Source organism: Cryptomeria japonica, chromosome 8, assembly GCF_030272615.1.
Source record: "Cryptomeria japonica chromosome 8, Sugi_1.0, whole genome shotgun sequence".
In the NCBI taxonomy this organism is placed as follows: domain Eukaryota; kingdom Viridiplantae; phylum Streptophyta; class Pinopsida; order Cupressales; family Cupressaceae; genus Cryptomeria; species Cryptomeria japonica.
The window spans coordinates 402,244,168-402,269,210 of record NC_081412.1 but is presented as its reverse complement, the minus strand read 5'-3'; the positions used below and the strand labels follow the sequence as shown (position 1 = coordinate 402,269,210).

The following is a 25,043-nucleotide window of genomic DNA, read 5'->3' as shown; positions in this document are numbered from 1 at the left end:
ATTGTTGAAGTGGTTAGAGATCAACAGGTATTACAATGATCTGGTAATAGCACTCAATGCCAATGCAGATCCGCTTTAGCTCCTCTTCACCTTTTACACTTACACTCTGTAGGTATCACTTCTCTTCTCTGGTCTGGCAAGAATCACGTATCTCTTCTCTTAGATACACACACAACTTTTTCCAACAACCTCAGAAAGAAACACAACATCGACCTTATAGGAAACAGATAGGTCGGTAGCATAAACCCTAAACCCTAAACCTGTTAGGTTAAGCAATTCAAACGGTTCAATCTTGACCGTTGAGCACATTGCATTAAATGCAACAGTCTTGAACCAATCTCAAGACGTTCTCCATCATTTGTTTTCCACCGATTTCATGGCGGCTGATAACCCATCACGCGTTATCACCGTTTATAGACTTCACACATTCTCGAGGTAGATAGGAACAATCTCCTTCATGCAAGATCCTTCATGCACACAAGGCTGACGTGACAGCATGATCTGTTCTTCGTTACAATGCTAACTCATCACACAAAGTCACCGGTTGAGTCACACAGGCTTGAAGTACTTCAATCGGAAACCCTGAAGTTGAGACTACCAACCGGTAGTCATACAAAGCTTCTATGTACCGGCTCCCATAACCACATGCCGGTTCACCTTGAACAAACACACCGCTTCACTTTGGCACATATACTAGTTCACAATGTTATACCGGTTCTCACATATATCGGTTCTTGGTAACATACCGGTTCTCTCTTCTTCAGCATATTGACATCAATGAGAACATACAATGTCATCATGTCCTCATACCGGTTCACATAATGCCAATAGTGGGGAAGAAGGGGAGTTTAATTTTTGCATGCTTGATCATTACAGAAGGAAGAGCTAATAATGCCTAGTAGAGGAAGGCAAGTCAAAAACCCAAAATAGTAATGGTGAGTGAGGTGGGCAACATAGAGGAGATGGAAGCGGGTATGTGCATTCTTCTTGTATTTTATTTTGTGGATTTTCAATAATCATAACAAGTTTTATGATTGGAAAACTGGGTGGTGATCTAAAATTGTACAAGATGGTTTTGAAGTTGATTATATCAAGTATAATATTTATTATTTCTATTTATGTGTCTTTCTTGTCTGCGGTGACTTGGATGGGTTGCATATTAGGTTTTTTTAATTTGTATGTATCAAATAATTGCATGAATTTACAAAATTTGGTTTAAAGCCTAATAATATTTTATACTTTCATTCTAATATGGATGTCTTCTTCTTTATCCATGATCAAGCTTGTTTTTATGAATTGAACTCTCTCTCTCTCTTTCTCAATTCCTTTCTTTGTTACGTCCAATTCATTATTCGATGATGTAGCTATAGTCAATACCTACAATTGTTGGCACACTAAAAATAGGTGCATATGAAGCTAAAGAAAATTTGCAAATATTATAATCATTTAGTTTGTTAATTCTAATAGTATACTTGTTCTTTTTTAGTAGCTCAACGCTCTAAATGTATATTTATGCTATGTTCATTTTTTATTGCTTTATTCAAGGATTTTGGGTTGACCATAATGACTATCCTTTGACTTATTCTATCAAAAACATTTTTGTGTCTTTCCTATATGCTTCCACATTATGCAATCATGTCCACAAAGGCATATATATTATAAGGTTTCATAATATTTTGATGGATTTCCATGTACATGATTCCAAATATTACAAGTGTTATGGGTTGCATGGATAATGGCAAAGGGTGAGGGTTTGGATTTCACTTGTTGATATTGTTTGCTTCAATATTTTTAGCCTTTTCAAACAAATCCATTTTATGCATAACTTTCTATCATCATCTTCATTGATGCCATAGTATTTAAGGTGTTGTGTTATTCCATTTTGCATGCTTTAACTATGATTCCTCCTTTTGCATGTATGTCAGTCAAGGCAATTAAAATCTATTTAAATTTTAGTCTAGAGTTTCTTTGTCAACATAGGTAGTAAGGGTAATAGCCAAATATTTAACATAGATTTAGGACTTGCCACTCACATTGGCACAAAATTTTGTAAACCCCATTCAACAAATCCATTTTGTGCAGATCCCACAAACATTTCATTCCCAAAGATAACATCAATATCTTTACCCTGTGAAAATATATTAGACATGTGAAAATTAGAAGTGTAATAATATATATACTAATTGTGAGAAGATAGGCCATAGGCTAACATTAAAGGATTTTTTTTTCTCACAATTCTTTATATGAGAAAACATGTACTTACGAGAAGAACAAATATTGAAAAATACATTATCTAATAAAGGTGGAAAAAATACCTTGATAAAGATATTTTGTATTTCCTCATCATGAAGTTGATACGGTATAAGTTAGAAAAAAATTTCAAAAAAATTCTATAATTAGCCTATTTAACTTTAAAATGCTTTAGCTAACTCCCCAAAAGAATGGATAGATCTATGAGGTGAAGAGAAAAACCACTTTGTAGCACAATATTTTTAAGGTACATGGTACTACCTTAGCCAAAACCTTATCTTCATAATCATAGTCTAAACATGAACTAGTCAAGGATCTTAATTGTGTGTTGGGATCAACTTTTCCACCATACATTTCAAAATGAAGTGTTGCAAAGCCACTAGGTAAAGAATAAGCGATAATCTTGAATATAAATTGTGTATTTTGTGAATATAGTGATTTAGTTTTTTAATTCTAATAGTATACTTGTTCTTTTCTAGTAGCTCAACCCTCTAAATGTAGATTTATGCTATGCTCATTTTTTATTGCTTTTTCAAGGATTTTGGGTTACCGTAATGACCATCCCTTGATTTATTCTGTCAAAAACATTTTTGTATCTTTCCTATATGCTTCCACATTATGCAATCATGTCTACAAAGGCAAAATATTATAAGGTTTCATAATATTTTGATGGATTTCCATACATGATTCCAAATATTACAAGTGTTATGGGTTGCATGGATAATGGCAAAGGGTGAGGGTTTGGATTTCACTTGTTGATATCATTTGCTTGAATAGTTGTAGAGCCTTTTCAAACAGATCCATTTTATGCATAACCTGCTATCACCGTCTTCATTGATACCATAATATTTAAGGTGTTGTGTTATTCCATTTTGCATGCTTTGACTATGGTTCCTCCTTTTCCATGTATGCCAGTTAAGGCAATTAAAACCTATTTAAATTTTAGTGTAGATTTTCTTTGTCATCATAGGTAGTCAGGGTAATAGCCAAATGCTTAACATAGATTTAGGACTTGCCACTCATATTTTCATGAAATTTTGTAAACCCCATTCAACGAATCCATTTTGTGCATATCCTACAAACATTTCATTCCCAAAGATAACATCAAATTCTTTACCCCGTGAAAATGTATTAGACATATTTAACTTAGAAGTGTAATAATATATATAATAATTGTGAGAAGATAGGCCATAGGCTAGCATTAAAGGCAATTTTTTTTTTTCAAAATTCTTCATATGAGAAAAAATGTACATAAGAGAAGAAAAATTATTGAAAAATACATTATCTAATAAGGTGAAAATATACTCTGATAAAGATATTTTGTATTTCCTCATCATGAAGCTGATACAATATAAGTTAGAACACAAGGACATGAGTCTAATATCATATTCATGCAAGAACTCATAAGGTCCTCCGATTAAAAAAATAAATAAATCTATAATAATATTTATTTATCTATTTAACTTTAAAATGCTTTAGCTAACTCCCCAAAAGAATGGATAGACCACTTTGTAGCACAATATTTTTAAGGTACATGGTAGTACCCTAGCCAAAACCTTATCTTCATAATCATATTCTAAACATGAACTAGTCAAGGATCTTAAATGTGTGTTAGGATCAACTTTTCGACCATACATTTCAAAATGAAGTGTTGCAAAGCCACTAGGTAAAGAATAAGCAATAATCTTGAATATAAATTATGTATTTTGTGCATCAACGTATTCATCTCTATATTAAACACTAGTTACAAAATTTGACCATAAATTCAATTCTATCTAGATTTTGAATAAATGAATCCAACGTAGAAGTAAGTATGGTATCAATATTTAGTAAAATGAGACACAAACAATGGGGGTGTAAGTAGGTTGATCTAGAAGAAATGGTCATAAGGCACAAGCATAACCATGGTGGAAGGAATAAAATGTGGTATTGAATGAGAGACACGATAAGGTATATAATGATATATGGAAGGAATTAATATTGGCATAAAAATAAAAAGAGGATGAAGACACAACATTAGTGGAGGGAGTGGAAGTGGTAGAGAGAATCCTAGGAGCATAGATAGTTGTGATACCATTAAGGATATCATGGAGACTAGGTGAGCTAATATATGATAAGAGGAAGAATTGATAAATGTAGGTAGCTCAATATTGAAAGTAAGAATAATAATAGTATCTAGCACGAAAGTGCGAGGTTTGGTTTGTATCCAGCTACAAACTAGAGAACAGACTCCTTCCTATACATCAACATATTTATATTGTCTACCACAGTAGCAACAAAGTGGATTGACTATCATTTATTACACAACATTTACAATCTTATCTATCTATCAAGACTATCCATGGCTGACAAAAGCAAAAAAACATAGAAACATAGAAATTAGGAGAAAGAACCTTGACTACTCTTTCTCATCCAACCTGGCCTTTTAGATTGCCATGGCTTTGGCAACCACTGAGCATTCCAACCTACATGCATGGTGGGTTGGGCCCATGGCAATTTCCTCAATATCTTTGTAGTCATTTTATCACCACTCTTCACCACAGTCCGAGAGGCCAACGTCCATTTGCACCTCCTCTCCATCATTTTCCCCATTTGCTTTGCCTTCCTCCCACATATACTAAGCTATCCAACCATCCTCTGTACATTCTGTCATCCCTTCCAGACATTGTAGGAAAATAATGTTGTACTCCATACTAGCCCACGATCCTCGAGGAATCTATTATGATGAATGAAATATTAAAAATAAGGAATGTACCAAATTATCCATCTCTTAAATTACAAAAGAAGGTTCCAACATATGAGTTCGAGGACATAATAAAGGTTCATACATGGTTGAGAAACTTCGATTGGCTTTTTGAGTGTAAAAGATCCAACTTCAGATGGATAATTTGAATATATATCTACCAAATTTGGATGGGGTTGCTCATGCATGGAGAGAAAGATTGTTTTTTTCAAATCCTATAAAGGACCTTGGAGATCTCATAAATGCACTAATAAAACAATATATCTTAACTGGGACAAGCCATATGATACTCAAATGGTACATTACTTCCTAAATGACTTTTTTTGTGGTGAAGGATATAAAAAAAATTGGAGCCTAATGTTGATCTCCCCAAAATATAGTATTAAAGATCTATATTTCTAACCTATGACCAAAAATTAAAAAAGAGGTAAAGATGTTTGACCTAAATATTTGAAAAGAGATTTTATAATAGATTGAAGAGAAGAAATATATATTGATTTTCTATAAATAAGATCTATTGCTCATAAGTCTCTTACTTCTAATAAGAAGCCCAATGATGATAGACAATTTGAGCCTTTACTATTAAAAAACCCTACCCATTAGTCCTCTCCTATATCTATTATATAAAACCTTGTTGTAGGTGTTCAAAACCACGTCGTAGAGGTTATGTGTGTTATATGAAACCATGTAGCAAAGGTCACACGTTCTAAAGAGTAGATGATCAATATGTTCAATTGGAGGAAAACATGTCAAAATAAATAGCTATTTTAAGACCATAAAAGTAACATTATCATTATTTTGATCCATTTGTCATAGAGGTTATGTGTGTTATATGAAACCATGTAGCAAAGGTCACACGTTCTAAAGAGTATATGATCAATATGTACAATTGGAGGAAAACATGTCAAAATAAATAGCTATTTTAAGACCATAAAAGTAACATCATTATATTGAACCATTTGTGGATTCAAATAAGGGGTTCTTCTTAAGGGAAATAAAATATGTGGATACAATCTTGACATAAATCACAAAATAATACATGATAAATAATATAAAAAGGATGTAATTTTAATATAAAATCATAAATTTAGCAAGCAATCAAATATGTTAATAAATAGATAAATAAAAACCTAGAGTCTAGAATAAAGATGAGAAGTGGGTGATGCAAACCCCATAACATAATGCAAAAGAAAACACTAAAGAAGGGACACCAATGGAGCAATATAGAAAAGGGTAATTCAAAGCCTAATGATATCTTAAAAACAAGACACACCATTATATAAGGTAGATCTAAAGCCTTAATGAAGAAGGGATATACATTAAGGGCAAAATCCTAGATCATGTAGGAATGCTAAGTTCACCATAAAATGTAAAGGAATTAAACACCTTCTTACATAATATCTTGAGAAAATAATTGAACAATAATAGAACCATAGGACAAGGAGTTAGGATTACAATACTAATGTAGAATTGAGTTTACATAATATAAATAAATTATATGCGATACTTAGCTAGATTTTGTATGTAGGAATATACTATCGAAGAAGTTAGGAATCGTTTCACAAAAATGCTAAAAAATAGAGCCTTGTCTAGATGAAAGCTTCACAACATGGAACTTCGTTGCACATTATTCTAGTTTAGATTTGCATGTAGAACTAATCACCATGCTTGTATAACTGATTTGGTGCACAAAATTGAACTTGGACTCATAAAAGTGAACTAGTGGAGAATTGACAATTGCAACAAATATGCCTCAATTTACTAAACTTGTGTTTGAAGTGAGGTAGTTTCTAAAAACATTATTTGGGGAATTGCTAGATAACTATTTATTCTCCTTTTTGATCGAGCCCTTGGGTGGATTAGTTTATAGGCAATGAACCAAGATAAAAACAACAACGCCTTAGCCCTAATGATTTTACATATTCCAACATGATTTCAAATGATTAAGGAATGCCTTCAAATACAAAAAAATCACACAATTTAACACAAAACTGTTTTAGTCAACTCATAATTACTACTAAGAAGCAATCAATAAGATTCAAATTGAATTTCAAAATTTAAAATATATTCTTGTAAAAATAATCTTGGTTAGTTTTACATTTGTAGACTTGATCCAAAATGACAAATAAGAAATCTCATATTGAAAACAAATTCTTCAAAATGAATGATCATAAAAATATACTAAAAAATAATGTAAATTAATTTTAAAAAAAAAAGAATATACTGCTCGTAAATTTTATTTTCCACTATAAACACTGTAATCCAAATGACCGTAAATATAAAAACACACATGGTATGAAAGGATGTAGATTTTGTAGGTGCGCCTCTTGAAAGGATGAAATTGCTTGGAAAAGTAGTTATGCTCCTCATCCTTTCGTGTCGAGGAAGCCAACGTTACAAACTTTGTAAAGATATAGTGGGGAAGTAAAGAAAAATATATAAAGTTGGTTGAACAGTCTCAAAGTGAAGAATATAAGAAGGTTGAAAAGGCTCTCATTTATCCCAGTGAAAGCATTACACAGAGCAGAGGGGGGTGTTCTCAAAAGAAACATCTAAGGGAAGAAGAAGAGGAGCAGCTTGGTAGAAACAGAGGAAAATGGATGTAATAAAGACACAGCAGATCTCTGCAAGACCAATTGAGAAAGTGGTAGTGCACCCCCTGGTATTATTGAGCATCGTGGATAATTATAACAGAGTGGCAAGGGACACTCGCAAAAGAGTCATCGGTGTGCTTCTCGGAACAACATTCCGTGGAACAGTAGATGTCACTAACAGCTATGCAGGTATTCTGTTCTATTCCAGTGAATGTTTTATGTCCTAGTGCTTGTAAATCTCACAAATTTTGATAGCTAAATTAAAACGGTCGTCTCCTGCACTCTAATAACATCAGTCTATCTATTTAGCTCTACCCATTAGCCCGAAGCTTCCTAACTTCTGTATTAAAGATCTAAATTGGAAATCAATTCTAGGGTTTCGGTAAAAGTCGTGTTAGGGCTTAATTAGAGAAGTTTAAGGAACCTCTGGAGTTTGTACGCCGTGTGTTAGTGGATTATTACGTTCGAGTTTTGCACTGAGCTTGTTCACGAGGTCAAAACAGAAATCCTGGGTATCAAATATCAAATTACGTGATGATTACTCTTGTGAAGGAATCCGAAAAATTGACTCGGATGTATATGGTAGAATCCAAAAAACCATCATATTTTGATACACTATGTAAACATCACTTAAATGAGAAACTGTAATGTTGGAATGAGGCAGGGGGGCAGTGAGTGCCTTAGAGACTTTCAAGTCTCTGTCTCAGCACCTGTGACTTATACCCCCTCGCCGGAGTAGACAAAAGCCTTCCAAGTATTTCAAGAGATTCCTGTTTTAGTCAGCTGGATTCCATTGGGTTGATTTAGGGCTTGGCAGTTTGCCTTATTATAAGTAAGGTTTAAATTTTCTACCCCGTGGGTTTGGATTTAAGCCTTGTCAATCCGCCTACGCCAGGACTATCTTGGTCACTTTATGTTCCACACGTGCACATCACAGGTTCACAACCTTGCCTCGTGTTTTCTGGTTTATTTGCCACATTGTTGCTGGCGGAGAGATTGAAATTTGAGATTATGATGTTGTGCTTGGCTATTTTCTGTTTGGGGCCGATTTTTTTCTGTGCGGCTGTTCTCTTTTTGGTATCATGCTGATTCTTTACTTCTATGTGTCTGTATTTGGGACGTGATCCCTTTCCATCTGCCACTTTTTGAGGACAGACTGATGTTATTTTTTATACAGTAATACATATGTTCTATTTCATCCCCAAAAAATAAAATAAAACTGGTTCACAATTTAACAAGTGTCTTCCATATGTACACTTATTTGTTACACTGCAAGCTCATCAAATGCCTGCAGAGTTGTGCACCATATTATTGGAGCTAAATGGATTTTAATTTACTAGGCCATGCAAAATAACTTCTATTATTATAGCAATTTCTTCATATTATTTTTGATACTAGAGATTTAAGAAAATCAAAGGCCTGTGAATATCTTGATAATTCATGTGAGTCCCAATTTTTTTGATTTTGGTATCATTCTGCTTTTTGCTGCTGATATCTTATAGGTCTATATTGAGCACTGCTAATGAGGAAGAATGGGACAATTGCAATTGTACTGTTCTTATGCCATTTATTTTTCTTTCATTTCCGAGGAAGAGTACCATCATCTATTACACCATATTTTCTTGTATGTTGAGATTTTGAAAATTAGAAATCAATTGACCATTTTGAATGTGACGAAGTTTCACAATGAAGAGAAAATGAGCTGGTTATATATCAAGTTATTTACTTTTAACATTACCTTGTGCAATGAGTGCATACTTTGTTTTCTTGGTTCTAAAATCCAATCTTGCCATTAAGGCTTTTAGTTCATTGATATATAAAAGCATGGTCTTGATCCATATGATGACACTTCTGTGGATTATGTGCAGTGCCTTTTGAAGAGGATGATAAGGATCCAAGCATTTGGTTTCTGGACCATAATTATCATGAATCTATGTTTGAAATGTTCAAGAGGATTAATGGTAGGGCTACAATATTCCTTAAGATATGCCCTATTCTCTATAAAAAGAAGTTTTTGTATGGTTGTATGAAATTTTATGTTGGAAATTTTTGATGTTTATTCATTAAATTAAAGCTTATGTACTTTACAGCAAAGGAACATGTGGTAGGATGGTATAGCACTGGTCCTAAGCTTCGGGAGAATGACTTGGATGTGCATGAGTTGTTCCATGAGTATGTTTACGTTAATCTCACTTTTAACTTGCTATCAGAAGTATTTTGTGTTTTCAGAGTTTTAAATTCTCTCGGAAGTTTTATTTTAAGTGGTGAACTTTGTGAGATTTTACAACCTTTCGGTTTAACTTTATGCAGTTATGTGCCGAATCCAGTGCTGGTGATTATCGATGTCCAGCCAAAGGAGTTAGGGATCCCCACTAAAGCCTATTATGCCGTTGAGGAAGTCAAAGAGGTTTTGGAATTTTTTTAATCTGGCATTATAGTTGCAAAAAGAGAGAAATCATTTTTTTCCTCCAGCTGGGTTTGACTCACACAATTCGTGATTGTCTTTGCTTGCAGAATGCGACACAGAAAAGCCAAAAGGTGTTTGTACATGTGCAATCAGAGATTGCTGCTCATGAAGTTGAGGAAATAGGTATCTGTATTCTATATAACCCCATTTTTTTCTTCAAATGATACATAATCCTAATAAAAACTGTGAAATTGGAAACACTTCCTGCTAACCTGTTTCTAGCTCTTACAAGTTATATTTTTTCTCTGAAGACTGTTAACTATATATAATAGTGCTAATAACATAAAAGCATTATGAGACATGTAGATGATGATGAGTTTCTTCTTATTAAAACCTTAAATAAATGAATTAAAAATAGTTTATCAAATTTAAAAGGAAAACAAGGTTCACAGTAGGCTTTTACAAAAGAGCCATTATTTAGCTTGATTATTTTTTGCAAAAGAATTGATGAGTTAAGATCTAATGAAATTACATAAAATCTTCCCGACTAGATTTCCCTTCAATTTATAACTCCAGTGATACATTGTGTTTCATTTTATGAGAGGCTTGATGATGATAACTCCAATGCTTTCCTTTGCAGGTTTTTTTTTATTGGTTGCATCTTGTGGGATATGACTTGCTGTTTAATTTCAATTCACTTAGTTTAGAAAGAGGGCCGTGGGTAGAAAACAATTGATCACCCCTTTGATGGCTATAACCCTTGTACTTCTTCTATCATCATTCTACACTTATTTTCATCAATACCAGTAACAGTTTTCTATATGCCAATAAAACTATAAATTGGGTATTCATATTCAAGATTGGTTATGAATTTTTTTAATGTCAACATTGAGTGTTAGGTAGTGGTTCCAATCTATCTTTTTATGTATCTGCTTGGTGGGATATAGTAGGTGTATAAGAAAAATTATCCTACAAGTATAAAGTGCACTAGTCTGAAGACGAAGGTGAAGGCAACATCCACACCGCCCTGTACCCTCGTGGGTAGATTAATATGCTTGACATATTTGCAGCCTTGTTATAGTTGTGTTTTTCCTTTCAGTTAAAAAGGAAATAAAATCCATTCAGTTGTTTTGGGCGAATTCATATTTCTTTGAGTAATTTGCAAGGTTCCAGGTTTTCTGGTCATGGATTTTTCAAATTACACGTCTTCCTGATTTCAGCATTTCACAGTGGTTTTGGAAAATTATAGATTCAGATCTTAAGTGTGTTATGTAGGATTTTCAGTTGATTTTTTTTCAGAAGAAATAGACTGATCTAGGTGTTCTGTTCTGAAATTAGGGTTTCTAGCTTAGGTCCTGACTCCTAATCAAATGGCAGCAGCTATAGTTGAAATATCATCATTCTGCTGGGTGGTAAGGTTTTAACTATGCAAGAGGCATAACAAAGAAACTTTTATGACACAAAATAAACCAAAGTCTTTTTCATGTAAGCATGCCATTCCACCTTGTACTCAAAACCAAGTTTCAGCACTGTTATTGATGCAAAACCACTTTCAAGAGTTTGGTATACTGCTGAACTTGTTTAGGATAGCTGAATGCGTCATGGTCAAAATGGTGGAATTGATTACATAGTGCACTATCGTCTCAATATGTCCATCCACATAGTGCACTATTGTCTCAATATGTCCATCCTTGGTTGCGTGGGGGTCTTCTCATCAATTGGAGCTTTGATCAAGGTAAAAGTATGTGACTGGTGGACATAGAATGGCATGTTGAGTCATTTATCTCATTTTTCTTAGTAGGACATTGACATCCTCTCAAGTTAAAGTGTAGCATGAATTCGTCTTCGTAGTCTTTGAGAATATATGCTTTGTGATCCTGTGTTACCCTAAGGATTTCTTGTCTTTTGTGCTTTTGCTTGGAGGTGAAACATTACTTTTTATTTTTTCCAAACAGACATATTCCTTCAGAGATTTATAGCTTATTGCTCTGTATTCCATTTGCTAGTTCCATCTTGACTTGATAGGACTCTTCATGGACAAGGGATGTTGTTTATTTATGACATCTTTTTTAAATTTACTTCTAAAATATCATGTAAGAACTTGCATGACAAAATCTTACGAAAACTATGTTCCTTAGTTCAATGAATGATTTGAATGGTCTTTATGCTATCTAGTAAGCAATTACTAATTAGTGCCACCACGTTGAGGAGACTTGTATGGCTGTAATTGGTGTTTTTGTATTTCAAATTAGATAAAATGGATGCCATTAGTCTCATTAATAACAGTGTGCTATTTCATTGGATGGGTTGTTAGATTCTTTTCCTAGTTGATTGAACTAATCCTTGCCTATAATGTCAATATTACATTCAAGAATTTTGTTCTGTCCTTCACAACAAAGCACCTTTGTTTGAAAAGAATGTATGAGTTTGCTACCTTGAAATGAGGAAATGGGAAGTTTTTTGAAATAGGTATTTTGGGAACACCAGTTCAATTTTTTGGAAATGGATTACATATTTTCTGAGGCAAAATAGAGAGTCATGCAGGGAGAATAACTATTTTTAACAAATTTAGAAAGCTTATACACTTGAACTTGAAATTGAATTAGATAACAAATGTCTCCTTATTTTCCCTATCAATACTTGCAGGGAAATTTCACCACCTTGAAATTAATGTTTGATTTTTCCAATTCCAGGTTGTTTCCACCATCAACTTTCCCAAGTGGGAAATTATTTAATTTTACATTATGACACGTTGAATTGAAAGCTAGTTATCTTGCCATGCGCTATTGCAATGTTTAGTTAGTGCTTTCTTATGTAAGCATTGAGAGGTGGTATGTCTATTTTGAAGGAGCATAAAATATACGCCAAAGCTAAGTCAAAAGTATTTAAAGGGAGGCATGAGCCTCATAAAGCTAAAAGAAAAATAGAGGCATGAGCCTCATAAAGCTAAAAGAAAAATATTTCATGTGAAAAAATGTGAAAAGCTATAAAGGATATTCCAAGAAAGTAATGAGAATATTCCTTTGTGAATATAATTTGAAGTTGCGTCCAATCCAAAGTTCCAAGTTTAGTTTGTTTGCATGGCTTTGTATAATTATCACATTATGTCTTTGAGGTCTCCCCTCTTCAAATTGTGAATTTTCCATCTTTCAGTGATCCCAGCAATACGTAGTGCAAGGGCTAGATTAATAGCCAAGTTCAATTTGAAATCAGGTCACTAATTTGAAGTTGTCTCCAATCCAATGTTCCAATTTAAGTTTGTTTGCATGGCTTTGTTTGATAACCACATCGTGCTTTGTGTGGATTTGATTTCAAAGCTTTATTAAAACTAAAGTAAAAAAATTGTTAGCGTTGTTTTATTAAGCATGTTTTGCACTGGATTAACACTACAAAATATTAACCATTATAAAGGTTTAATCAATCATTTGTAAAGTGTTTCAGGGTTTCAGTGAGTAAATGAAAAAGTTTTAATGTCCAAGAGGCTCAAAATAGTCTATGGGATGATCAGCCTTTGCCACTTTTGTCTTCCTCATTTTAATCCTTTTTCTATTTAAGGAGATGATGAGAACCTCCTACTTCTCAACACCGACCTTGCTGAATAAATTATACCAAGAGGCAGCCATCATGATATTGACATGTTTTGAAGGCATCACGCTCCATAAAATGTTTTTCTGATTCCACTGCCCCAGAAGAGCAAAAACACATACCCTTTCTTTTCATGATTCTTTTGGTCTTTTCCACCACTCCATTTCACATTGGACATGATGGGAATTATTAGTTGAGCATTTAGAATCTTGGCTCTCCATGGAATACTAATCTCTATGTACGCTTTTTGTTGATGATCACAAGTGGGGTTGAACTTCTCTTTTTCCTCCCTAGCATTGTACTGCAAACACTCTTGCAGAACTTATCCATGACAAAATGCATTCAAGTAAATATTCTATTTGCTCATTTATTTGCTGTTTTGCTTCATCCATGTCTTCTTTCTTTGGCTCATGGTGTCATTGGAAGCAACCTTAGGCAATCTACCTACTTCCATTTGTTCAATTCTTTTTAAACATCTTATGAGACACACCGTAGCAATTGCTTCAATAGAAGCTGCCCCTGTTTCATGATTCAATATCACTAATTTACTTGTTGAGTTGTTATATGTGAGTCAATTCAAATTATTCACCCATTGTCCTCTGCCTAAAACACATTTGAACTTTGCAGGGCTGTTAAGAGTTTGATTCCAGATGTTGCAGATGTTTAGATTATTGCCTTATTTTTCTCTATAACTAATAACTTGAAGCTATTCTGATGACCTGCATTTACTCTTGGGAGGGCTGTTAATCAACTGAATGATTTCTTTTAGCACAAAGGATGATATATCTAACTGTCTATGCAACAGATTATTTATTTCACAAAACATACAAATGATAATATATCTAACACTCTTTTTTTTCCTATTTCTTAGTGTCAACCTCCTTATGCACAATTATAATAATCTTTTTTATGGTGTTCCTAACAGGGATGTTTTTTTCTAAGGAGATCCACAGTGAGAATATCATTAACTTCTTGTCATATCTATATATTATTATGTTTTAACAGATTTCGTTACCTGTTCTGTTGCAGGTGTAGAGCATTTGTTAAGGGATGTCAAGGACACTACTATCAGCACACTTGCAACAGAGGTCTTGTTATGTTCTTGACTAGACTTACTTTTTATTCTTGTTTCTTTTGTTTTTAGTGGCGACATAACTCAATTTGACTTCTGTGCATAACAGGTTAGTGGAAAATTGACAGCCCTGAAGGGTTTAGAGGCTCGATTGAGAGAGATACATGGATATTTGGATCTTGTTGTTGATGGGAGGCTTCCACTTAACCATGAAATTCTGTACCATCTGCAGGTATGCAATAAATTCCCTAGTTACATTAATGTAGCATGTAATGTTAATGTGGGCTATAGTTTTTTTAGTATGTTCAGGTTATGCATAGTTTAAATAACTGAGAGTGAAAAGGGCTGTGTAAGTTAAAAGTAAAACAATCATCATTGACAATCATTTGCTATGTGATGTTCTATTTATTCATTATCTTAAAATTCTTTGTTGCTTGATATTGACAATAGATAAAGATTGAAAATTCTTTCTTTCTTTTAAGGCTGTCAATTGATTATATTTCCCAGAGTGGACGAAGCCATATGTGCTCATATTCTGTTCAATTTTTCAATTGAAGAACTCAAAAACCTTTAAAATAATTAATATCACAAAGTACAAAGAGCCAAAAAATCAAATAAAAACTAAAAAAACAAATCAAGGAATAATTTAAATTAGAATATTGGAGGAAGCCATATGTGCTCATATTCCTTTCAATTTTTCAATTGAAGAACTCAAAAACCTTTAAACTAATTAATATTACAAAGTACAAAGAGCCAAAAAATCAAATAAAAACAAATCAAGGAATAATTTAAATTAGAATATGATCAGTAAAATGTCAATCTCGTGGTAGAAGGCTGATTGCCATTTTTTGCAAATGTTTAGTCATGGCATGGTGAAAGTTCCATCTCATTGGGGTCATTTATTTTTTACCTGCCATTGTATGCCATTAACATTTTAATAAGTTTCATCAATATTGGCATAAGTTCCATCAGAGGATGCAAAGCTTCCAAACTTGTTTATAATATTTTGTAATATCCCAGTATTTTTTTTTTGTTTTTTAGGCCAATAGTAATCATCCACAAACAGATAACCCGTTAAGGTTAGAAAGCATAAACTGAAAAACTTGCTGGAAAATGCAACGCTTCCACTTTCTGAGCATACGGTGTTGAGGGGATCGTTAGCTTCGAATAACTGGAAATAATACAATGCTTGGGCGGCAAGCCAGCCCCTTCCGCTTATCCAGTGGGAATGCAAGAAACTTGGCGGTGAACCAGCCAAGAGAAACATACAAAGGCACAAATCACTCAACCGCGATATTTCAGCGGGAGGACTGAAATTACAAAACAATCTCAACTCAACCGCGATATTTCAGCGGGAGGACTGAAATTACAAAACAATCTCAACTCAACTGCTTATGCAGCAGGAGGACCATTACACTCAGACATCACTCGACCACTTATGTAGTGGGAGGACTGAATTACAATTTACTTGAAAATAGGCGGCAAGCCAGCCTCTTCCACTTTTCAGTGGGGTGAGAGTTACAAACCAGAATTGGTTACTACTTAACCTTACAATAATCAAGATAATGTGAGAAGAGAGTAATGCTGAATATCCAAATAAGAACATGAAATTTCTGCTAACATCAAATCTGCAAGCTGGAATTGCAAAACCAGCAGCCTATGGATTCACTAAAATGCTCACAACTCTCTCAATACTTATCCAAAACACCCAAAATCAGTTCTAAACAATTGCTATGCTTGCCACAATGAAAACAAACCCAAGGAAAGCCATCGAAACACCCATATTTATTTTGCATGCTTCCCAATGCATTCACAAAACCCAACGCCTAACTTGGGAAGTTCGATTTGCAATATAAAAATCCACACTCAAAATAAGATGCTAAAAACTTACAATATGCATTGCCAGTGGTAGGAAGGAAGGATGAGCCGGTACCCAGAATGATGGAATCGCCTGGTCAAGAGGTGTGAGCAAAATACACTTTCAACAGTCTCGCAACCAGCAACTAGAAAACACTCCAATCCCAAAAAGAACACCCCACAATTTGCAACTCACTCACCAACAACACTGGGAATACATGGACACAGCTAGGTACTATCTTGCAAGTACGAAACTGAGACTTAGCTAGGAAGCCACACTTCGAAGCTCAGAATTTTCAATCGCCAATTCGGCAGCATAACGATGCAAATTCATTTGATATCCAAATGGTCGGCCAAGCACCTGTATTTATAGTTTTTTCCTCTGAAATTCAAATGTAAATGCTCCCAAATTCACCTCTCCAATTTGCATTTCATTTCACTATCACATGGCGTCCAAATGACATTTCATTTCATTTCCCAAGGTGGGCGCCCAAGTTGCATTTTAACCAATAATTAAACAAGTTCCAACTTGCCCAAGTCTTCAATAGTAACTTAATGCATTCTTCAAATTTCAATGCCTAACTTAGGAAAATATAACACTGATATTAGATATAAATATGTCTTTTCCCAAGTCGCCCAATATATCATTAATCAGTAATAAAATAATTAAATATTAAACCTGAGGATAAGGAAATAATATTTAATTAAATCACTTATGACTCCAGTACTTATTATCAACAAAATCCAGGATGAAGTTAAGCAATAAAGACAACTAAACTGCTGCAGGATCAGGACCCTGTCCAAACTGCTAAAAATAGAATTGCTCAATACTGCCACTTACTAAAAATGGTAAGTCATGAAATACTCCTCCAAAAAACATGATCTTCGCACTCGGAGAAAGAGCTTGGAAAGCTCAGTTTGACAGCCTCATCCAAACAGCCAAGCCCTAACTTACTAAAAATGGTAAGTTCTCACTTCACCAAAGAATCAAATGCATGTTATGCCACCCTAGAGTTCATGAAAAACCCAGAAGGAAACCATAGACAGAACTGAAGGATTTCCTCCTGGTAAATCCTAAAAAGCTCGAGCAGAACTCCACAAAAGTTGGAAACCCTAATTCTCCTTTCCAAATAGCCTACGGGTCTCCGAAATAGGCCAATGGACCACTGAACTAATCACTGTGGAGAAGGGGACATTACATATTTGCTGCAACTCTTTATGCATTTTCGTAAAGGCTTTTTTATGTCCAACAAGTACCTCTGTATCCATATTTGGTGCTGCTCTATTTGGCATCGCTAATATCTCACAATGATAGCACTTGAGATTCAATTCATATGCCAAAATTTTCAAAGGGGTTTGTATTTTTATCCCACTTCTTCTCGACTATCTCATATATATCTGTTTGTAATTTTTCCTTCAGTTTGCTAGTTCTTTTTTATGATGATGTCTCTGATTTGTTTTACTAGTGTACCTGAGCAATAATAGATGTTATGTAATATTTTGGTAATTTTTTTGCAGGGAGCTAGTTCTTTTATATTATGATGTCTCTGATTTGTTTTACTAGTGCACCTATGCAATAATAGATGTTACGTAATACTTTGGTTTATCCTTGTTACAATGACAAGTGATGCCATATTGACTCTGTGAAAGAGCAAATAGCCTTCTTGAGCCCACCAATCAGCATCAAGAATGATAGCCTTGATATTATTTGTTCATGTTGTTCGACATTGCTTGGGAAGAACCTAAAGTTGCCATTTTAGGTTTCGGTAAACAATATTTATAAGCATACCTATTTTTTATTAAAATTTATGTAATCTACGCCTAGAGATATCAATTTTGCAACATATTTAACATTCATAAATATAAATAGATCACTGGATTCATTATTAAAAACTAGCAAGAATTAATTAACTATAAAAATGCTACTCTTGCCATTTTTCGAACTATACTTCAACTTCAAGCCTTGGAATAAAGTATTAATCTGCATCTTTCCATTTCAGAATTTAAATTGCTTTTCTTGGGGATTCCTAATCAAAATGATAAGGAAACCCTCTCAAAGGAAAGAAAGAATATTGACACTCAGAAAAGCATTAAATTATTTGATTAAATATTCATTGAGTTCTAAAAACTCTTATATTCCAATTTAAATAGAGCTCAACTTTAATGTTCATTCACAAAAATTTAGTATTATATTTAAAATTTAAAATTTAAAATTATATTCATACTCCATCGATTTATATAGGAGATACATCTAAAATAAGTAAAAAATAAGGAAATTTTTTGAAGGACATGGCACAACTAGTGAGTTGAAGAATGAATTTAGGAAAGAAAATGTATTAGCATCACTTTGGCTATTGCCCCTTTTCTGCACACCATAGGGATCAATTGGCCCAATACCCTCTCTTGCAATAGATAGTAACAAATTTGGAAGATATTATTGAGACATATTGAGAGACTATTCTTTACCATGTCCTTCAAATTATCTCCAAATTCTTGCATTATCATGGCTCATGAATGCAACATACCTACGTTCCAGAATCCCTCTCATATCAAAACAGCCTTCACAATCCTCAATTTCTTTGTCATATGCCAAAATTTTCAAAGGGGTATGTATTTTTATCCCACTTCTTCTTGACTATCTCATATATATCTGTTTGTAATTTTTTTTAGTTTGCTAGTTCTTTTTTACGATGTTGTCTCTGATTTGTTTTACTTGACTATCTCATATATATCTGTTTGTAATTTTTTTTAGTTTGCTAGTTCTTTTGTATGATGTCGTCTCTGATTTGTTTTACTAGTGTACCTATGCAGTAATAGATGTTACGTAATATTTTGGTAATATTTTTTGTAGGGAGCTAGCTCTTTTTTTATGATGGTGTCTGTGATTTGTTTTACTAGTGTGTACCTATGCAATAATAGATGTTACGTAATACTTTGGTTTATCCTTGTCACAATGACAAATGATTGCATATTGACTTTGTGAAATAGCAAATAGTCTTCTTGAGCCCACCAATCAGCATCAAGAATGATAGCCTTAATATTATTTGTTCATTTTGTTCAACATTGCTTGGGAAGAACCTAAAGTTGCCATTTTAGGTTTCGGTAAACTATATTTATAACTGCCAAAATAACAAAACACTTTATAATTTGTATAGAAGGAAGTACTCATAAATTCATAATTCATTGATTTATCAAATCAAAATGTCAATAGAAAATGAAAATTTCAATCTATAGATTTCAAATTGCTCTTTATTGAGAGCATCATGATCAACGTTTGGTGTGTTTGAAACTCAATCAGTTGTACTGCCACTCCCATTAGCCATGTCATATATAGAATCTGCCTCATCTAAATAGATTATTGGAAGCTATTGAATAGAAGCATCTAAGTAAGCACACTTGGAGTTGGATTCCAATTCCATGTTATTCCTTCATTGTAAGCGTCTTATGTGACAAAAGACACAAGGTAAAGTGGCCATAAGGCAAATTTGTAGGATTTTTTTGGCAGCCGATATATTGCATTTAATCAAGTGGATAAAGGACTATGTAATTTGATTCCACTAATTGAATAAAAAATCACAATCTGCTGAAATTGCATACAAATTCAAACAACATTTGTAATTATAAAACAAGAATTATAAATTATAGCAACTAAGTTACTAGTTTGTTAGGTAGAGGTTCCAGAGTTGAGTATGATTTAAACCCAACTTGGGATTTACAGCAGTGTGTGGCTAGGGAATTGTCCATGGGTGCCAAAATCACTGCAGCTTCATCTTGGACAAACCGGGCAAACTTTGAGAATAACCTAACTAAATACAAACAAATCCAAGAAGAATTCGCTCACAGAAATATTCATGCAGAATGAGCACAGGCATTCCAGTTTGAATCTAAAAATGTGAATGACATGATTCATTTCTTTTGCTTGGCCAAATGAATATACAACATGATTTATCAGTATCACTCCACATCGACCTTTCACATACAAGGCAAAATTCTTCAATATATTAAAAGATTTTTAGCAAAGAATGTTCGATTAAAGACATGATTTTTAGTAAACAAGGTTAATTTGAAATATATTTTTGTAATTTAAAAAAATAGTTAATTTATTAAATTAAGTTTATTTAAAAGTATATATATATATATATATATATATATATATATATATATATATATATATATATATATATATATATATATATATATATATATTATTTAAAGGAAAGAGATTTAATATTATAATATGGACTTCTAGAATATAACAGAATTATATATAATTTTTATATGTTGTTTGTTCAGTAGAACCCAAAATGAACCGATCCCAATTTTTTACTTTTACTGAAATTGGTGAACTGAGCCCCAATTGGTAACTTAGTATATCAGCCAAAGAAAAAAAAAGAAGTTAAAAAATAAAAAAAAATATGCAAATTTGAGATATAATTTTTATTGTAAGAGGCTGCAGGTAACTCCTGTTTTAGGCCATCTATTCTTGATTACCCTCAATAATGCCTCTATGAAAGCTTTTTCCTTGGACAATAAGGTGGTACACACCTTTTCATATCTAGGACTAGTGTAAGCAGCAGATGCTTTAACAATTATTGTCACCATTTTCTACCAATATGGTGACTTGACAAGGTTAAAAGGAATCCTATTGCCATAAATGCAATGAGCAATGATGAAATAAATAGGCCGGAAAGTACTTTTAAGCCTTTAGGATAGAGGATTTGATCTCTCCTTTCAATGTCAGTATCCTCTTGTTCTTTGATATGTGTCATAATTTGTTCCTTTGCCAACCTTTTTTTATTTGACCCTTTAAACAAACCCTTTTTCCTAAGCTGGTAACAATGCATAGGTGGGATTTCATTTGACTATATAATCTTTTATACTCATTCTCACATTGGTCGCAACACCAATGAAAACTTCCACCTCTAGGAAGTTCCTCAATTATGCACGTATGTTGTAAAAGAGGCGACTCTACATCAATTTTGAACTGTTTCTTTGGCATTGGGCCAACTTAACTTAAACTTACCAGCCACTTAGTATTAATACAACCTTTTTGCAGAATTCGGTAACAAATGTTAGAACCCTGGGCAATCCTCTACCCGGGCTGGGTTCTGCACCCAGTTCAAAGTGGTAGGGATATCGACCGGGTTTTGAGTGAATCTGATGACAAAAAGCCCCCTTCCCCAAACACACAATAATTTTAAAAAAATAAAATCAATAATTGGCAGAGGCATACAGAATTAAATACTGAACACATTTGTATTTGATAACCAAGTGTCAACTTTTAAATGTTAAATATAAATGAAACTGGTTAGTAACTTAGAAGTCACTTTTACGGCTAGTTGGGTTCAAGGTTTTTATTATTTATTTTCATAAGTTGACTTTTTTTTTTAATGTTTGTGCATTCTTTGGATGGTGGGACCTTTACCTGAACTGGGATCTGTACCCATTTTAAAATGGTCTAGGTGCTGGGTGGCTTGCGAGTGAACCGGATGAGACAGGAGTTTACTCTAGGCAACAATATTACTTTTTCACATTTTTTATCAATTAAAGATTTTATTCCTTTCACAGTTTCGTTGTGATCATGATTCTCCTATATTTAGTGCAGGATGTGTGCAATTAGAACTTGTTGTTGAATTTGAATGTTAATGACTTAGAAAATAGTAAATACTAAATATCAATATGAATAATAACAAAATCAGTATACATATCTGGAGCAAAAGTGAACATGGACTGGTACCAGGACCAGGATTTTGTACCGTCTTCAAACTAGTGTTAGTATAGGCTGGGCTCTTAGTGAGCCTGGTAACATTGGTACCTGAGGCAACAGTATATCATTTTTTTAGTTAAAGATTTTTTTCTTTTCACAGTTCCGTTGTAATCACGAGTCTCAGATTCTCAAGATTATCTTTCATGCAGGATGCATTCTATCTGTTGCCAAACTTGAATATAAATGAGTTAAATAAATACTCATGTGAATACATAACAGATAATCAATGTGTATAACAACATTTTTGTTAGTTAAAGATTTTTTTCTTTTCACAGTTTGGTTGTAATCACAAGTCTCTGACTCACAAGACATGATGCATTCAATCTATTACCGAACTTGGATGTAAATGAGTTAAAAAAAAATCAATGTGAATAAATAACAAACAGTCAATCTTGCTTTCTTGTCCAACATTTAATACTATTCCAATAATAGAATCCTTAATCAGATGCGGGTCTTATCAACATCTTGTTTGAAATGTCAACATGCTTTTCTTTTCACAGTTTTGTTTTAAGAATGATTCTCAATATTATCTTTCATGCAGGATGTATTCAATCTGCTGCCGAACTTGAACGTTAATGAGTTAGTAAAGGCTTTTGCAGGTACTTTAGTTTTGCTCGTTTCTAATTGTAATAAATCAAGTAAGTGTGAGTGCAATGCTTCAAGCTGGAACATGAAGAGATATATAATGAATTTGAATTTTAGTATGTGCTAAGCTGTAGTCTATTCTTTTGCAGTGAAAACAAATGACATGATGCTGGTTATTTATCTGTCATCTCTTATTCGGAGTGTCATTGCTATGCATAATCTCATAAACAACAAGGTAATATTAAGTACAATGCCTGGTATCCTTGGTGTGTGGTGGGACACATCTCTTTAAGCTATGCTAATATGTGGTTTTCTTTCAGATACTGAACAAGGAACATGAGAAACTTGCAGACGCATCATCTTCAGCAATAACAGCTGCAGCAGGGAGCTAAATTCATGGTTATAAGTGCTTGCATCTTATTAGGAATGTAGATTGTAGCTGGATTCTTTCCGGAGCTTGCCTGTTGCAGCTCAAAATGAATGAGCCTGTACGGAAGTTTTGTGTACTCACATCTTATATGCTTAAACTAGGTGTATGTCTAACAATTTTTAAGCTTACGGTGTTTTAGTCCAGCTGCAGTTCGGAGTTATTAAACATTGCTCTTGTTTGGATCTATTGATGGGCAACCATTCCTTCCAGTTTGCAATATAACAATTAAAAAATTCTTAGTTCATTCTAAATCTGCTGTAACGTTTGTATTTGACATGTCAAGTAAAGCGAGTTTAATGAAACAAGTATTTCGTTGGTGACAATTCCAAGTACAGTGAAAAAAACCCCTAATTTTGCTCTCCACTATGCTTTTGTGGGGATTATAAGGTGCTGACTGTGTCCATTTTAAACCCCTATTTTATTTGTAGTATAATGTATGTTGAAGAAGTTAATGCAATTTTACCTTGGCTTATCTTAAGAAAAATTTGAAACATTTAGCATTGTTTTTTTGGTATACATTTTTTTTATAAGCCTTATCTTAGACCAGTTTTAGTAGCCTATAAACAGAATAATAAAATCAAATAATCAAAACTGTTAATAAAAACTAAAATTGCAATTAGTTGCTCAACTCTTAAAAAGAAGACAGTTGGAGCCCATCTGTTGCTGGATGGTTAAAAGTAGTAAATAGTTTTGTGAAAAAAAAACCCTAATTTTTCTCTCCACTATGCTTTTGTGGGGATTATAAGGTGCTGACTGTGTCCATTTTAAACCCCTATTTTATTTGTAGAATAATGTATACTGAAGAAGTTAATGCAATTTTACATTGGCTTATCTTAAGAAAAATTTGAAACATTTAGCATTGTTTTTTTGGAATACATTTTCTTTATAAGCCTTATCTTAGACAATGTTGCTGGTTGGTGACTATTCCAAGTACAGTGAAAAAAACCCCTAATTTTGCTCTCCACTATGCTTTTGTGGGGATTATAATGTGCTGACTCTGTCCATTTTAAACCCTAAATAGTTTTGTAGTATAATGTATGTTGAAGAAGTTAATGCAATTTTACCTTGGCTTATCTTAAGAAAAATTTGAAACATTTAGCATTGATTTTTTGGTATACATTTTCTTTATAAGCCTTATTATCTATCTTAGACCAGTTTTAGTAGCCTATAAACAGAATAATAAACTCAAATAATCAAAACTGTTAGTAAAAACTAAAATTGCAATTAGTTGCTCAACTCTTAAAAACAAGACAGTTGGAGCCCATCTGTTGCTGGATGGTTAAAAGCAGTAAATAGTTTTTCGCTGTTTCAAATTACCCTGAAAAGATTAAATCTTGCTTACTTTAGATTCATGTTGAAGAAATTTGACAATTTGACTGACCCATGCCTTGCATTTTTATTTGCCATGTATCTTGTTGATAGATTCTCTTATCCTTGCGAAAATATTTTGTACTTGCACATTGGTTTCTGCTAATAGTTTCATTGAGCACATTACTTGAGATCTCACTTAACCTTAGAGGTTTTAAGACAGACCACAAGAGTGCTTTTAGTGGCGATGAATGGTGATTTCTTAATGTATTATATTTATTTAAAGCATGAACAACCAGCCATTATCGATCTTGACAATTATTTATCTACCATGGTAAGTTTCTTTAAATTCGGGTTAAAAAAGTTTAGCCGATGTTCAAGCTAAAAGTCTTTAGGTCTTAATATATATTTTGAGGGTTGATGTCGCTATTTGTTTCTACTGGTT

At 33.4% G+C, this 25,043-nt stretch overlaps 1 protein-coding gene across 1 annotated transcript; it reads left to right on the top strand.

Annotated features, from left to right (window-relative positions):
- The first annotated feature begins 7,357 nt into the window (after positions 1–7,357).
- Positions 7,358–23,613, top strand: LOC131079455 (26S proteasome non-ATPase regulatory subunit 7 homolog A). Its single transcript, XM_058017416.2, has 10 exons — positions 7,358–7,776; positions 9,456–9,548; positions 9,678–9,759; positions 9,898–9,994; positions 10,102–10,177; positions 14,609–14,667; positions 14,761–14,883; positions 22,817–22,874; positions 23,010–23,095; positions 23,181–23,613. The coding sequence occupies exons 1-10, from the start codon at positions 7,590–7,592 to the stop codon at positions 23,250–23,252; spliced, it is 933 nt and encodes a 310-aa protein (XP_057873399.1). The 5' UTR covers positions 7,358–7,589; the 3' UTR covers positions 23,253–23,613.
- Positions 23,614–25,043: the final 1,430 nt, after the last annotated feature.

Coding starts and splice junctions, on each gene's coding strand:
- LOC131079455 (XM_058017416.2), top strand. CDS start 7,590: ATGGATGTAATAAAGACACAGCAGATCTCTGCAAGACCAATTGAGAAA. Junction 9,760..9,897: donor GTGCATGAGTTGTTCCATGA/GTATGTTTACGT, acceptor AACTTTATGCAG/TTATGTGCCGAATCCAGTGC. Junction 9,995..10,101: donor CCGTTGAGGAAGTCAAAGAG/GTTTTGGAATTT, acceptor CTTTGCTTGCAG/AATGCGACACAGAAAAGCCA.